This window comes from Cyprinodon variegatus, unplaced genomic scaffold (assembly GCF_000732505.1).
Source record: "Cyprinodon variegatus isolate N-32 unplaced genomic scaffold, C_variegatus-1.0 Scaffold254, whole genome shotgun sequence".
Lineage (NCBI taxonomy): Eukaryota > Metazoa > Chordata > Actinopteri > Cyprinodontiformes > Cyprinodontidae > Cyprinodon > Cyprinodon variegatus.
In genome coordinates, this window is record NW_015150707.1 from 675,837 (window position 1) to 691,763 (window position 15,927).

The window sequence follows — 15,927 nt, forward strand, 5'->3', positions numbered from 1 at the left end:
CTCCTCTTCGAAGGATTGGATCTATGCAACTCCTTCAAATTTACCATGAGCGTCTTGTTTTATCAATGCTCTCATCAGGCCTGTCATTCGGAGGACAGTAATATCTAGGCTAGCATTTGCGCCCCAATTCTAGTGACTTGTACTCATCTTTCACTTTATCTGGGACCGGGTTGAAGGGGCAGCAGTCTCAGCAGACTTCCCTCTCCCGAAACACCTTCTCCAGCTCTGCTGGGGGAAGCCTGAGGCGCTGCCAGGCCAGATGAGACACATCGTCCCCTGGGCTTCCTCCTGGTGGGATGTGCCAATAACATACCTCCCAAAGGGAAGAGCCCAGAGGGCATAAGAGAGAGATGTCCGAGCCACTTCAGCTGACTCCTCTTGATGTGGAGAAGCGGATCTACTCAGAGCCTCTCCTGGCTGACCAAGCAGTCTTTCAGTCCAGGGGAAGAGTCTGTGACCTCTGAAGTTAAAGAAGCCTATGAGTCATGACAGCTTGACAACATCCAGATATCTAAGTTACTCCGGGTGGATCTCATCCACCGTGGTTAGCCTTGTTTTCAAGTTTTTTTATGTTCTGTGAATTTGGCCTGGCCCAAAGCAACCGTCTCTTCTCCTGCCACAGTAGGCATGTCAGCTGGGTTAAGGAGATCCTTAAATATTCCTTCCACCATGCAGTCTTTTTCCAGGGTCAGCAATTCCCGTCTCCCACCAACTCAAGAAAAGAACTGCTTTTTCCTTTGAAGAAACTAGAATCGCTTGGAGGCCAACCAATAGTATTTTGCCATATTTTCTCCAACTTCCTCACAAGGCCCAGATGCCAGACCTTAAAAAGGCCATATCGACAGAGGCACTGACTTGTCTAAAGGTTTGTTTTTTTTTTAAACCGGGATAATAACCGATTAATCCCAACATACATGAAGATATTCAACCACTAAAGCAACTGTAATATAGTGCTGAACAAGAGTAACCAGACAAAAACACATCTCCATGTCGCACAACTTTAATAGAATATTTTAACTAACTCTGTACAAATTGAAAAGAAACATTGCGCAAGTAACAAATTGTGAATAAGAACCAGTTAAGGCCATTGCTAGCACACGGTTTGATGGGAGTACATTTGAGGAGGTGAACCGCGGCCTTTAAGAGAACCATCCGATGAGATGTACAATCGTTCTTTTTAAAAAGAAAGAAGGGGAGGAATTTGGGGATGCTGTCACAACTATTAATGAACAGTCATCGGGCAAACATGTCCAAATAAACAGCCAAAATCCATGTGCAGAAGAGAAAATACATTGGCACCCTGTTCCATGAATGTTTCCACCAAACCATCAGATATAAACAGAAGAATTTGTATATATATTTATATTCATACATGTTTAACAACTTTAAATGTCGTTCTTAGATTACAGAATTTCACTAGCAAACCATTTGTTTTTTACATTTGGCTTCTTGGCAACAGAACTTACATTTGAACAAAGCTTCCTGCACAATCCCATCAGTGACTCTGACATTTGTTAGGAATTAGATACATAAAAGAATTTCAAAGAGCTCATATAAAAGGTTCTTTCAATTATATGTTTTGTTCCATTATGTCTGAGGGAAGTCTTCACTATACAGGGTATTAAAGTTTAGGATATGGAACAATCTATAATCGGCAAATATAAAGAAGAAATGTGTTCTTGTAAAACATTTCCACATTGGCTTCAGTTCAAAGAGGATTTCAGGGTAGCTGTGATAAACAGCCAAGAGAAATGTGTGACCATACATGTCTGTTCCAGTGCCGATTAGTATCGCACGACTTAAATGCCTGTTGAACCCAACTAGCCTTGGCAAGAGGGAGCAGCCCAAGTATATAAATGCTGCAGAATGTTTTCAAAAATAGATGAAGCATGGTACTAATCGAAAATAAATACTTTTAATTAGCTTAAATGGAGATCTAAGCCAATTATAAGCCTTTTAGTGCCTTAAAGCATTCCCTCAGCATGAAACATCCCACCCAGTTGCATTACACCTAAATAAATAGTCCAATGACATAATGAACATTTAAACAAGTAAATGAAATTAAAAATGGTACATTATGTGTCTTAAGAAATAATACCATAACAAAAAAAACAAAAAAGAGAAAACCAAAACCAACCCCAGTGATAGATGACGTCCATCTTAATCAGCAGTTTCCTGGTAAACTTAACTTGCTTGATGGCATTAAAAACCCCTGAGTAGTTGACCTATTTCCATGAAAAGTAAAGTTGTGAGCAATTCCTTTTCTATCTTCCTCCAATATCATGTTCTGAGTTTTGCAGGAAAATGACTGTACCTATAATAACATAGATTCAATTCAGAATCCACTGCCGTTGTGATGTAAAATAATGCCAAATTAAAAGGGTGAGATGGCGCAAGACGGTAGAAAAAGAAGTCATGCACATAGTAAAAACACAGATTTGGGTTCTATTGCGTTCCAGTGAGCGTTTGTAAAAGGGTAGAGCCTGCAGGAGAAGGAGGTCTAATGGACAGGCTGAGAACCGAGTTTATGAACAGGTCTCCACCTCCCCTTATCACGGTTACTGCTGCTTGCATTCGGCAGGTTGAGGCTGTTCTTTCTGTGGACAACACGCAGTGAAAACATGATTAGAAAACAGAGGTGCTTAGAAAGACTTGAGTTTCAGCTAGCGCGGTGAAGAGGTTTATTAGGAAAGCAAATGAAGAAGATTGAAGAGACCTGGCTTGGTGAAGTAAAGGTTATGATATTAGAAACCTGGGATGGGATGACAGAAGAGAATGAATAGTAATAAACATGACTATGGGAGCGGGTATATCATTCAACCTAAGAAGTGAGTCAGAGGTTAAAACTGTATCTTAAAACTACATTGAGTTTAATGGGCGTACAGAAGTAGAAAAGACAGCAAGAATAATTATCAAAGCTCCCATATAGCGGTGAGCAAAGAATGTGGGGCGCCATCTTTACTTCTCCCTTACCTAGAAATGCATGGAGTGAGAATGATTGATTATGCCTGTAATGAAGGGGAGATCCAGGGTAAGGGAGAGACAAACATTATGGAAAGAATTAATTATCACATTCAAAGATGAAAATGAGCATAAAGTGAAGCGTTGCTGGAGTTGGTCAAAGAAACCCTGCAGTAAATCAGTAACAGATGATGGCGACTTAATCTCAGCACATCACCCTAAAGAAACTTGAGATCACCTCCAAATGGCTGCTTACAAAGGCCAGTACACTGCTGTTACCCTCTAAGGATTAAACAGAGTGTTATTTCATTAGCCTGATCGAATTAACTATAGAAAACATTTATGGTTTAGATATCAGAGCGAGTTCTTATCCTCCGCAAGTTGTCTTATAAGAAAGAACTCAAACTCACTTCAGGCAACTGAAGAGTCTTATCAACTTTAAGATGATCCAAATCTTTCTATGATTGAAGGTAGTAATTTTTGTACATGAGGAGTTAAAATATGTTAAATGTAATGCTCCACTTGATTTTAACACATTCCATTGACCAGCATAAACGCATACCGATATCCCCCATCACACTATTCCTGTGGTTAAAAGGGCTTTTAATAAAGTGCCAGGGAAAATGCTGGGGTTGCATGTTGTTTTAGGGGATTAATATGGAACAGAGTAGTTTCTATTTCCCCACCCGTTGAACACACTGCCCATCAGCTGGGTGAAAATAGGCTGATATATAATTTCCTTTCCTTACTTTAAGGGCAAGTTTAGCAGTCTTAAATTAACTGTTAATATTCCAATCTAGATAAGGCCCAAGCCTGGTCTGGATAGGTAGAGTATAATGCCACAGCACCTTGCACATATATTTCAATAGCATTTTAAAACACACTTAACTTATGACTAATGGCAACATTTATAAATGAAACTAAAGAATAAGTGAAAGCTTCACACCTTGGGATCAGTATCTCCCTCTTCATCATCTTCATCACCCTCCTCATCTTGTTCCTGGGGAAAAAAAAAAACATGCTGATTAATGTGAGTTGAAAGGAAGAGATGCGTTGAGCTCGGTCTAAGTGGAAAGACTTGTATTTCCATTCTTAGAGACTTTAAGAGTTAGAAACTATTATTACTTACCTCTTCATCTCCCTCTTCCATTTCCTCTTCTTCAAACTGCAAAACAATCAAGAGTTAAAACACCCAACAGTCATTATATACTTCCCATTATGTGAACCAAGTGCTTCATTTTCTCTATAATCCTGTCTGCAGGTGTGTTTTCTGGGTGTAAGGACTTACACTCTCATCTTCTAAAGCCTCGCCGGTGAAATACAGCACTGCTCTGGGAACTATTCTCTCACGGAAGAAATGACCGATCTCAAAGTCTGTGGCTAGATTGAACTCAGAGTCTTCATCCTGTGAAAACAGTTTCAGTAGTTTAACCAATCTGATAAAACAATAATCCATCCCTAACTATAAATTATATAGGAAAGGTAACTCACCATTTCTCCATCTGGCGAAGCTGCAAAATAAAGAAATATAAGGTCAAGAGCAAGCAACAATGGGAATTTATTTCAACAATCATTTCAACAAACTCATTGTAGAAACTATTTGATGTTACATTTGCTTGTGGTTAGATTGTTGAAATAGTTTCAGGACCAACTCATTATGCAAAAATCCATTTCATTACAACAGGAAATGCCTCATCAGGACTTCAAATCATAAATTCATGGGTGACACATTCAAAACAAACCTGACCAGCAGCAAAATAAAATACTAGAGACACAGGTAGAGAATTTCTGCAAAATATACCAAAAACAAAATTTTTATATTGTGTTTTATGTGATTATACTAAACTAACTTACACACATCTCTATATCTATATAGCTATCAGGTATGTGTTGGTAATAATGGTTAGGGTAAGGGTCTACGTTGGCCCATAGAAGTGAGTGGGAAAAGCATGGTCTTCACTACAAGGGTGGGTCTGTCTCAGTCTATTCCTCTATCTAGATAGATATAAACCAAACCTTTCTTGTCTTACTATATGTAGTTAACACCATGCGTTTCCCATTCACTTCTAAGTCAGACACCCTAACCATTACCAAGACATACCTAACCCTAACCTAAACCCGATTTCCACCATAGTCCTTATAAGCCCCTTTCCTCAAGGAGACCAATTGTTGGTCCTCACAAGTACCTATAAGTCCCCAAAATCTAGCATATTTCTAGGAAATAATCCCCACAATGTAACAAAAACATGGACACACAAATTTGGTTGCTGACAAGGTTGAATTTCCCTAGCCTAGTAAACTAGCCCCACCCACCAGCGACCAAAATCATTTTTGCCTGCGAGTTTGGACTAGCCTCGAGGGCCAATCACAACGCAGAGATGTGTTTTGAACTTTTGCATGCAAAGGGCGCAGGTTTTGTGGGTGTGGCGACAAAGCTGCTTGACACTGGAGAAAGCACAACAAGGAAGATGGCAACAGCTATTGAACAGTAGCATACACTGCAGCAGAATTAATGGAGCGCTCCATTGAAAGTTAAAAGTTCTCTTTTCTGTTGCTGTTGTTCAATAAAAGTATGTTTTAATACCATTTGAGGTGACAATATTATACTTTAAAGCGTCACTATATGGTCCATTTACTGATTTAATGTGTAATAAAGAAAAATGTCCCAAGTTTAGAGGCCCGCGGCAACCAGCGGACCTCCGAGGCTAACGGCAACCAGGGCTAACTGCAGCCGTCTGGGGCGGCCCTCTCTCGGCATAGTCGTGTGCGAAGGACCGCTCGCTCTGATGGAGATTTTTGACTCAGCTTTGGAAAGATTAGACTTGGGGTTTTCGTTGAAACATGAGCAGGAAGAGGTTCTACTCTCATTCATTTTTAAGAAAGACGTATTCGCCGTTTTACCGACAGGCTGATGGTTTACACTCCCCCACCAGCTTCCTGTCACGCTTACTACATCACAGTCAGTTGTGCTCATTGGTCAGAGCGTTGGCCAATAGGCACAGACATGGTTTGAAAAACAACAGGTTGTTCTCATCAACAGTCTTCAATTGTCTCATTCATCGGGGCCAGACTAAATTACACATTTAATCTCACATTTAGTCAGGTTTATCGGGATAGAATTTCCCCAATAAGGACTGATTTAGAATTCAAACGTGGAAAATGAATAAAACACTAGGTCCCAACTAGAACCTTTAAAATGAAGTTTCAGTATCACTTTCAAAACAATCCACATTAAAAAAAGAATGTTTGAGTCACTGGACATTTTTGTGTGTAGTCACATTAAAAGACAGGCGGGTTATTCACTCCTGACATCTTTGCCCCAAAACTGCACACCTGAACTCAACTGATAAGGATATATTTATATTAACTGTCACACCGACAATGTGGCTGAATCGCAAAGATAACTTTCAATAAAAGTCAAGGCATGTCTGCCGAGATACTATAAAACAAGGATGATCAAAGTAAGACATTGCAGCATAACCTGCTCAAGCAGTTAATGTATGATTTAAAAAGTCATCTCATTCCACTCATAATCTAAATCAGTGGAGCATAAAACCCTTCCTAGTAATTGTCCATGTAAAACCAACAGATCAAAGTTTGTGATTGTGCCCATGAAGAAAACATTTATTTTCAATTATCTAATTTCATTTCTCAAATACAGTTGAATTGGTCAGATTTAATGGAAACTAATTTCTAACTAGGGTGTTATTTTAGCAGCATGTGGCAGCTGTACTAGTAATCAGTAAGAAAACTACTAAAGAAAAAAAATAAAGAATTTTAGACTATCACTGCAATGTAAAATCCTAAGCTTTAATATCTGAGGCCTGACTTCATTCAGAAGCTGCAGGCAGACACTGTCATAATGGGGCTGTGAAGATTTTAGGAGCCCTGCGCCACCTGCTGGTGAGTTCAGGATACATGCATACAAGCTGGCCTAGTATCTTCATTAGAACACAGAGAGTGACTTTCTACTTTGTGCGCATCTTGATCTACCTACCATATAGGGAATATTTTCAATACAGGCAGAGTGGGGAGAGTGTCCACAGAAAATAGTTACATTAACATAACATTCAAAAGGTGCAATCAGCACTAAACATATGTTGATACGATTCATATTAATTACAGTTTGCTCTTTAAGTTGGTTAAATCTTTTATCTTTGGCATAGGTCTAATTTTCAAATTACACCTTTCAGTCTGCATCCTATGGAGCTGCCATGTCTGGATGACAAAGATGAATCTTGTTTAGAAGTCATACATACATGGATTAATTGTAAACACCTATGGTGAAGAGAAGGAAAATAACTTAAAGTTTAACCTTTTGTTATGGTTGGCTAACTTTTTTGGCTAATAATGCAGAAAAATCTCATCTTTATGATTTTATTATATTTATTTGGTGGGAAAACTCTTAAAGTGGTTTTTAAATGATGCTATGTTGAGATAAGAGCAAGACTTGTTTTTTTTTGTTTTTTTAAACATACCTCTCAGCGGTATATGGCAAAAAATGATTTTTTATATTTTTATAAACAACAGCATCCCCAATTAAAATTTTCAAGAATTATTTCCAAATTTCAGATACTATGCCAAAGTGTGCTTAAATGGCACAGTAAAGGTCCACCACAATTTAATCTTTTTTTGGATCTTAGCATATATAACTTCTCAGTGGCTCTTTGGATAGATACCAAACTTGCTACATATGTAACTAAGATGCTGTATTTGCAGTTTATTACATTTCCTTCATTACAGAAAATGTTATAAGTTTTAAAGGTAAAAATCTTAAGTGTTTTTTTTTTTTTTTTAGGCAGAATTTCATTTTTGGCCATTTAAACCTTATTCCCTCAGGCTCAGATTAATTTACTTTCAAATTTTCACTTCCAATTTATTCCTCCAGGACCTTTATGCCAGTTGATAACAAGATTAGCAGTTTAGCAGTGTACAATTTGAGAAATTCCCTTTTTTTTCTTTTCTTTTTTTTTTTTTTTTTTAATTGACCAGCAGACTTATACAATTTTTTTTTACAGCCAAAAATCTTCCCTCCAAACTACTGAGCTCTTTTTTTTGGTCATTGTCCATAGAATCAACATATGAGACTCAGGTTGTATTGATTGTTAATGTTAGAGCCATAAACATCCACAGCTCTTAGTAAACCATCACGTCTTTTAAGTATTTTCCCATGCTCATAAAATGTTGATTTATATTAAGAATTAGGCAAAAACACGCCTATACAGAAGTATGTTGGTTATTACACAATTGCTTATGAAATAGAAGTCAAAAGGTCTAGAATAATTGGATACACATTTTTGGTATTGGTGTGTCTGTTTGCGTGCCTTCTTACCTTTGACAGGATTAAAAAAGTTGAAGAAGGAGTCATTGGGAACCTGTTTGGTAACAGTGCGCACAGTGCCACGACCTTTATGCTTCTGCTTCTTCTTTATAGTTTTCACAGTCACATCCTTTCCTTTGTGCCAATCTATCTGACATCTATAGAGAGGAAGTGTGCAAAGAGTGAGAAGAAATTTAATACCAAGGATGCAGAAATGAGGAGGCTGAAATGTGGGATGCAAAGGCAAGAGATATTAATATAGAACAGCTTCACAAAAGTTATTTTTTTCTCCAAACCACACAAAATCTATTTTTTGTCTAAGACTCAAAATGGCATCTCAACAACCTCAACAGTTTATTGAGAGTCCTACCCTTCACAGTCAATGATCTCTGGGCCTTCAAACGAGAAAGGATCTGAGGCATCAGGCTCTGACTTCATCTTGTAGACTTTAGTAAGGACTGCATTGTTGAAATAGCCGTTGGGCTCAAAATGAAACTCTAATGTAAAACTCTGTACAAGACGGGGAACAAGAGAAATAACACTCAATTTAGTATTTCACCACATCTTGAAGTTAAAGGAGCAAGTTGGTACTTACCATGGGCTGCCCTGGTTCAGAAAACTTTACTTGAATGTCTCTCAGGTGCTTGAGAATAGGTTCATCGTGTTCCTAAAAGGTAAATCCAAAGTTCCCATAAGACCAAAAACACTTTTATTAGCTATGATTAAATTCTAAGACTGAGATGAATCCAGACCTGCACCATGTCACTCAGCATGTCCACACTCTTGAAAATGGTAAGCCAGAAGTCAGGGATGCCTTTTGGGTCTTCCTCTGGCTTGGCTTCCTCCTTCTTTGCATCTTCAATTGTAGCCTTCTCTTTTACTTCCTCCTGTCAACATTTTTATTTATTAGAAGTTTAGGAAATATTTATTTTCAGAAAAATAAGTATAAAGATATAAAAGACTGACCCCTGCAGACTGCAGGGAAACAAAGCTTCATATTTTGGTTTGCAATAAATGTTTAGGTGCTGTGATGAAAATAAGTGCCTGATAACTGTTTAAATAAGGTTCAATATGGTAGAGAAATAATTACTTTATGAACATAAATAAATAAAATATGAACATCCTCTTAAAAATAATGGTAATGGAGCAGTCAACAGCATCCAGGTATGTATCAAGTTTTATACAGATTTAAAACAACTAGAGCTTTAAAAAAGTTTGAGTTTTAAAATAATTTAACTATATCACATAGTTTCAGTGATCAGGGAGAAAATTGACCCCGTTGGTTAGCTCGCTGAGGGGCTGCTACACGTTTCTTTATAAAGTTTAAGTTTAAATATCTAAAATACATGTTACACTGAAGAATATAAGTATACAAAATCACATTTTCAGTTATTTCAGTATAATAATTAAGCTTTTATTTTTTGATTAGTAGAAACTGTATCATTGCAAAGACTTGTTGTAAGTTCTTAAGCAAAGATACTAGGAGTGCACCAATTAATTGGCCTTGATTTTCTTAATTTTGAGCGATCTGTGATTGGTGGATACCGAGATGTGAAACCGATTTTTTCCACCAATCTGATCTACCTCTGTAAAGGTCTGAAAACAGTTCAGTGTCAATGCCTTAACCTTTAATTGATATTTAAGAGCAGTAATTCATTTAAGTTTTTATTCTTTTACAGGCAATGATTAATGATTTTCCTGTATGATAAGAAAAAATTTCTTGTGTCTTTTGGTATTATAACAAAAGACTGTGAAACATTTATTTGTATTCTTAAATGATGACCTAATCTAATGTCACCATTAAAAATGTAAACATCTCTTCTGGCAAATTTAATTATCCAATAAGGCATTTTTTAACTGAATCTTAAAATGATTACATGTTTTAGAAAAATTGTAAATTGTTTTTCTAGGGACATCTGCTATATTCATCAGCTTTATGGGACATTTGCATTTATTTTGTGATATACATATGATTATTCAATTTCATCCATTACCTTAAGGCGTCACATCACAGTGATACTGAAAATATTTTTGCATCCCCTCTAGGGAATTGTAACCCTCAGTTCGGGAACCCTTGATTCTGCACAATTGAATACAACTAACTTTGCCTCTCGTCTTGAAGCTGTTATTTGCCGAATTTCACAAACATTAAAAAATAAAAAAAAATAAAAAATCCCTAACAAACAAAACAGTAAGTTTCCAAATGTTCTTTGGAGAAAATATCTTTAAAAGAAAAAAAAAAATAATAAGGACAAACATTTCCTATATTTTATTAATTAGCCCTTTTGAAATCAAACCTAAACTTACAGCAAGCTCCTCCTCTTCATCCTCGTCAGTAGGCCATTCACATTCCTCATCTGTGGGTTCAACAGCTCCCGTGACAATCTCTCTTCTCTGAACACGAGATATGAAAATTAATCGAGAAAAAAAGAAGAAAAAAAAATCACCAAATGTAGGGACAACTATGCAACATCCTTTTAAACAAACATGAAAATGGTCAGGGTAAAGTATTTTCTGTAAACACATTGTTCACCTAAGATATTCACACATGTGACCATGAACGCGATAGAAACAGGTGCAAAAGGCTACAGCTGTTACACTCCTACTTGTTTAGGAACAGCCCAGCTCTTGTCACTATCGCTGGAAATAGCCTGGACTGAAAAGCACAGCCGACTACTCGTTGGGACAGTTTTCATTCTAGCACTAAGGATGTACCATCATTGACTTCAGACCAGACTGAACAGACAAAATGTCCTCGGTGCTTTTAAAAAAACATTCATGGATATAGGATCACAGGAAATGTCTGTTTCCTTTAACATAATGCACATAGAATGTTTAGGGTAAAGCATATTGATGATATGGAAGTACCTTGTCAAATAGTGGCTGATATAGAGTTGCATACTTTCTCTCTAGCTCATGGACCTCTTCGTAGAACTTTGCTTCAATGTGAGCGCACTGTTCCTGTAGTCTTTTTAAGGCATGCACCCTCCTCTTCACTACTTTAGGAAGCATGCTAGAACAGAAAGAAAACACAGGAAAGTTACATTTTCTCACATTAGATTAACCAATTTAAAGATAATTTCTAAAATAGGCTTCATTTTGAAATTAGGCTATTTGTTAAGCAATATTCAAAGACAATTGATGGACATGTTTACCCCAAGAAAGCAAATTAGGTTAACTTTTGTTTTTGCCTCTTAATTTTTGTTGCCATGAACAACAGCTTCTAATGAATAGGATTTAAATACAGTAATGGGGGAAAAAAGGGTAAAGATGCTTTTGATTCTTACATATTGTATTAGAAAAATAACCTTCTCTTCCAGGATCCAGCTTTAAAGGTGTAAAAACACACATATTTAACTTTGATATAATTTAAAGAACAGAAACAAAGGTAAAGGCAAAATAGAGCCAAAAAAAACAAAACAAACAAACATGTATATCCTAGAATTGTTTGCTAGTACTAAAGAAGCTTTCCAAGTTGTTCTCAATTGGTCACATAGTTGGAAGGATTTTGGCCAACTCTTTATAAACCAGATGGAATTAAGATGGGTTATATATAAGTTGCTGCCAGTTTAACCAGGTTCAGCCTGGGCTTATGTTTAACTTAAGAAGATTTTAACATACAGACACTTTAATGAGTAATGAATTATGCGGCCATTGTCATTTGAGGTGGTGTACTACACATAAAGACCACAATATTTTTTTCTAGAAAGAAACAAAAGAAGACAGAAGAATCAGTTTAGGCCTATGTCCAAAAGAGATGAACAATTTTGCAAGTTCTTCAAAAACCTAAGACACTAAAGCCCCATTTACACTACCCTTGAAAAACCGATCCAGGCCCAGACCGGTCCGAGCTTGGATCGGTAACCAGGCCAAGCTCAGTTTTGACGACCTTTCACACGTCACACTTATCTCGGTTATCTCGCCTCCTAGTGACGATGTGCGGTATTACTGCTAGGATTGAAGGAGGGACTCAAGCAGCTGGTGGCGGTAATGCACCAAACGCTGTTTGTCAACCGCCGTAAAACCCATGAAGAAGAAGACGAAGGAGGAGGGAATCAAGCAAATCAAAATGGCGGCGCCCGTCACATTCAGAAAGTTATGCTTGATTATTATTGCTGTACTTCCGTGTTTGCGGTGGGTCAGGCGAAGACGGCAACCTTGCGCGGATGTACTTGAATGGAGTGTGAATCGGCATGTTCAGCCAGTCGGCGATGACGCGTTCTGCTCATGCGCTCTTGTTATCAGAGAACCGAGCCAGGAAAAAACCGAGCCGAACCCACCTCGGGAACTGGTCTGCAGTTAGCGCGGTCCGGTTATGTCTATCTCGGTTCAGTTCAGGTTGTTTCCGTTCACACACGACAAGTTATCTCAGTTACTGAGCTCGGACCGGTCTCGGCTCAGTTTTTTTAAGGGTAGTGTAAACGGGGTATAAGAAAGTGGAGTGGCATATCGACCCCACATATAGGATGTTATTTTCATTGTCAGCAAAAACTTTTATAGCTTGAATTTTGTTGCCTTTGAAATTAAAGTCACATCCCAAAGAGGAATGACTGAAATAAATATTAGTTTATAAAGGTAATGTTTATATTGGTCATTTTTATTATGAAACTTAAGGGAAAACAATAGGACATTCAATTTTTAAGCCATATTGGACTAAAACATCAGTGAATGGAAATGCTCAACAATTAGGATTTAGAAGTAAGCATACTGCGATAAATGGATGCATAATATGCCTTACAGTAAACAAATACCTTTAAATGTTTTTATTTCTTAATTTAAGTTTAGACAACATCCTTTACTTTTAAACTAAAGGATTTTCTTTGAAAACAAATAGATTCTATCTTTACTTATGAGAAATTTAGTTATGTTAGGTGGTAATTAGACAGTGCAGCACAATCCACATATCAAACTATGACCAGAACGGTGGTAATCAAACAAGGTATTTAAAAATCTGTAATTACCTTTCCATGAAGGGGAATACAACAGGTTTGCCCATCTGCCCACCTGGATTCGGGATGGCTTGTTCCCCTCTACGTGCAGCTAAAGGCATTACAATAATTAGCACAAACTCAGCAACTGACTTTCTTGCATCATGTTAAGACAATAACGGGGTGGTAAGTGATATCTCTTTATTAGTCATCATATAACTTCCGATTTGAACATAAAAAAATCTATCAAAATGGGATATTTTTATTAAAACTTAAATGGGATTTTTTAAGTGGCAAAAAATACACTTTTTTTCCAGCAGAGAACCACAAATTTGCTTTATAAAATATGGGGGATTTTGGAAAAATGTGAATGTGCTCATCTAAAGTAGAAAAACAAAGTTAAAAAAGATGAATGAAAAGGAAAAAAATCTACTGAATGAGTTTGTGTGTGTAGCTTTGTAAAAACATAAATAGTGTATCTTGATGTAGTTTGAGGTCTGAGATTATCCATTATATGTATCTTAGTACAATTCTTTGGTACACAATATATGAACGGGTAGAAAACGTTACTTGTAATGCCTGAAATAAGACTTTACTTCAGACGAGTACTAGCTACAGTGGAGGCTACAAAGCTCTTTTCTGTTTTTACCTTTAACTGGATCCATGATGACAAAAGGTGAGCACCTTCCTCTGTAAATAAATAAATAAAAATTAAAAAAAATAAATAAATAAAAAAAGGCTTATGTCAGCAGTCCACAGAAGTGCCAACAGTGTTAAGTGTAATAAAAGAAAGTAAAGAACCACACAGAGATTGTAAAAAGCAGATACTGACAGCAGGTATGTTGCTACATTCCAAAGATTGAATCATGTCAAGCACTTTCAATTGTCTAGTTAGTGAAATGTGCAATACAAATAAACTTGCTTTACTATCAGCATGTCTGTGGTTTCTATTTTGGCTTCGATCGCTTTGATTTACAAAGACACAGCTCACATCTACCATACACAATCTTAGTATTCCCACTGAAAAAAAAATCTTTTTATTGCCATTATATAAAAGAACAAGAGAACACATTATGTTTATACCTTTTAATGTGTGTAATCTAACTTAAGTTTAGCAGGTTGTTTAAAACCAAATAAGTTTCTGACTTTTCACATATTTGATACGTTTGGAAACGTGTTTATAAAAGAAGCAAGATCTGTGATCAGACTGGAAATAATTTATCACACAATTTCAGTATTATGATGGATTTAAACAAAAAGTAAAGATTGCTTTAGTCATTAAATAAAAAAACTCACAATAGTTACTTTATCATTAAATATATGCCTATTATAACAGAAAAACATAGGCACGTAAGCTGGGCAGGCAGATTTCAAGACGATTTTACTGTTGGGCAACAATCTGATGACGCATTGACACGATAATGGCAGATAGCTCTGAAAACTCCAGCTAGCCTATTATTACCAACAGAAAAAAAAGTCTAATAATGTCGCCGTAACTTTATGACAATAAATAAAACTCATCCCTACTATCGATACCAGCGGAAAGTATTTAAAACAAATTCCTATGCTGGTAGATGGGCGGTTCCAAAGATCTGACAGTTGACTGAACGAGCTAACAGGCTAACAGCGTGCTGAGAACAATGCTTTAACGAAAAAACGGGGGGAAAACAAACGTTTTTATCGCTTCTGTTGATTTATGGCATACGAGACAGTGAAATTAGTACCAAATGCATACCAGTTACATTATGTTATTAAAAAAATGGTTGATAGCGGATAATGCTACTAACCGGCCGCTATAAAAAGCTAATATTATGTAGCTACCGTTAGCTCATTTGTAAATTAAACACAAGCGTTTATAAAACCTAGATAAAGACACCACACCATGGCTTGCTGAATAACTTATAGGGTCGATCAATAGTACCAGGTAGATAAAATAAATGTTCTTGATAATAAAGAATTCAATAATTGAATCGCATACCTCTAACTAGGCTAGTAACCTCGCTCACGCGTCTGCGCTGCTAGCCCCACGAGCAACAAACACACGCTGCTCAGTATCCCGCACTCTGATTGGACGATCGGTGAACGGCATTGTGGTGCTGCATTCAAGAGCTATCTTGTAATTCTATCTACTGCAAAAAAAACAACAACAAAAAACGAATCTAAGTTTAATTAAGGAATTATTTTCTCATTTAATATTTGTGTACTTAATAGATGACATGATAATATAGGTGTAATACATTTCCAATATTTCTTTTGATATAAAGAGTGAAATATATGCACAAAATGCAATTGGAACTAATCAAATTTGTCAATAACTGTTTTAAATAAACACTAGGTAAAACTTATTTGGGGTTTCAGGTGGATCCTGACATCTGAGTGGTAAATCTACACTGCAATTCAACTGCCCACGTGTATAGCACTCTTACCCACAACATTCGAAAGACAGAAAAAAGACACTGATTTATTCCTTGATTTATTGATGCAGAACTTTAGGATTGTCAGCTAAAGTGACAAAACATTTAACAGTTAGACTACAAAACAAAGAAATAAAAACTATAAAAACAGACAAAAGGGGAATATAAATCATTGATAGAATGACAACATGCTAATTTATAATAAAAGCATCACTTAAAAAAACAAGCGTTAAGATGTGATTCAAAGATTCCTGGGTCTGTGGTGGAATCTAGGTCTATATATATATATATATATATATATATA

At 36.7% G+C, this 15,927-nt stretch overlaps 1 protein-coding gene and 1 long non-coding RNA gene across 3 annotated transcripts in view; one reads left to right on the plus strand and one right to left on the minus strand.

The window, feature by feature from the left end:
* Positions 1-984: 984 nt before the first annotated feature.
* Positions 985-15,262, minus strand: LOC107089478 (nucleosome assembly protein 1-like 4). 2 transcript variants are annotated; one of them, XM_015382296.1, is made up of 15 exons: positions 15,188-15,262; positions 13,859-13,899; positions 13,243-13,321; positions 11,150-11,294; positions 10,589-10,675; positions 9,034-9,168; positions 8,877-8,948; positions 8,652-8,791; positions 8,294-8,439; positions 4,453-4,472; positions 4,250-4,366; positions 4,091-4,126; positions 3,908-3,961; positions 2,974-3,008; positions 985-2,597 (listed from the first exon to the last, which is right to left on the minus strand). In XM_015382296.1, exons 2-14 carry the CDS (start codon positions 13,872-13,874, stop codon positions 3,003-3,005), a joined length of 1,053 nt encoding a protein of 350 aa, XP_015237782.1. In that variant the 5' UTR covers positions 13,875-13,899; positions 15,188-15,262; the 3' UTR covers positions 985-2,597; positions 2,974-3,002. The 2 variants fall into 2 exon arrangements, with proteins under 2 accessions (XP_015237782.1, XP_015237781.1); XM_015382295.1 differs by lacking the exon at positions 2,974-3,008.
* The window catches only part of LOC107089479, a 21,613-nt gene continuing 17,764 nt past the window's right edge, over positions 12,079-15,927 (plus strand). The window contains exon 1 of the long non-coding RNA XR_001481442.1: positions 12,079-12,717. This is a non-coding gene — a long non-coding RNA (uncharacterized LOC107089479). The remainder of the gene's footprint in view (positions 12,718-15,927) is intronic.

Bases quoted from the DNA above. Each gene is read 5' to 3' on its own strand.
- LOC107089478 (XM_015382295.1), bottom strand. The intron at 11,295-13,242 runs GTAATTACAGAT...TTTCTGTTCTAG, and splicing joins GTATTCCCCTTCATGGAAAG to CATGCTTCCTAAAGTAGTGA. The intron at 10,676-11,149 runs GTACTTCCATAT...TCTCGTGTTCAG, and splicing joins ATCAGCCACTATTTGACAAG to AGAAGAGAGATTGTCACGGG.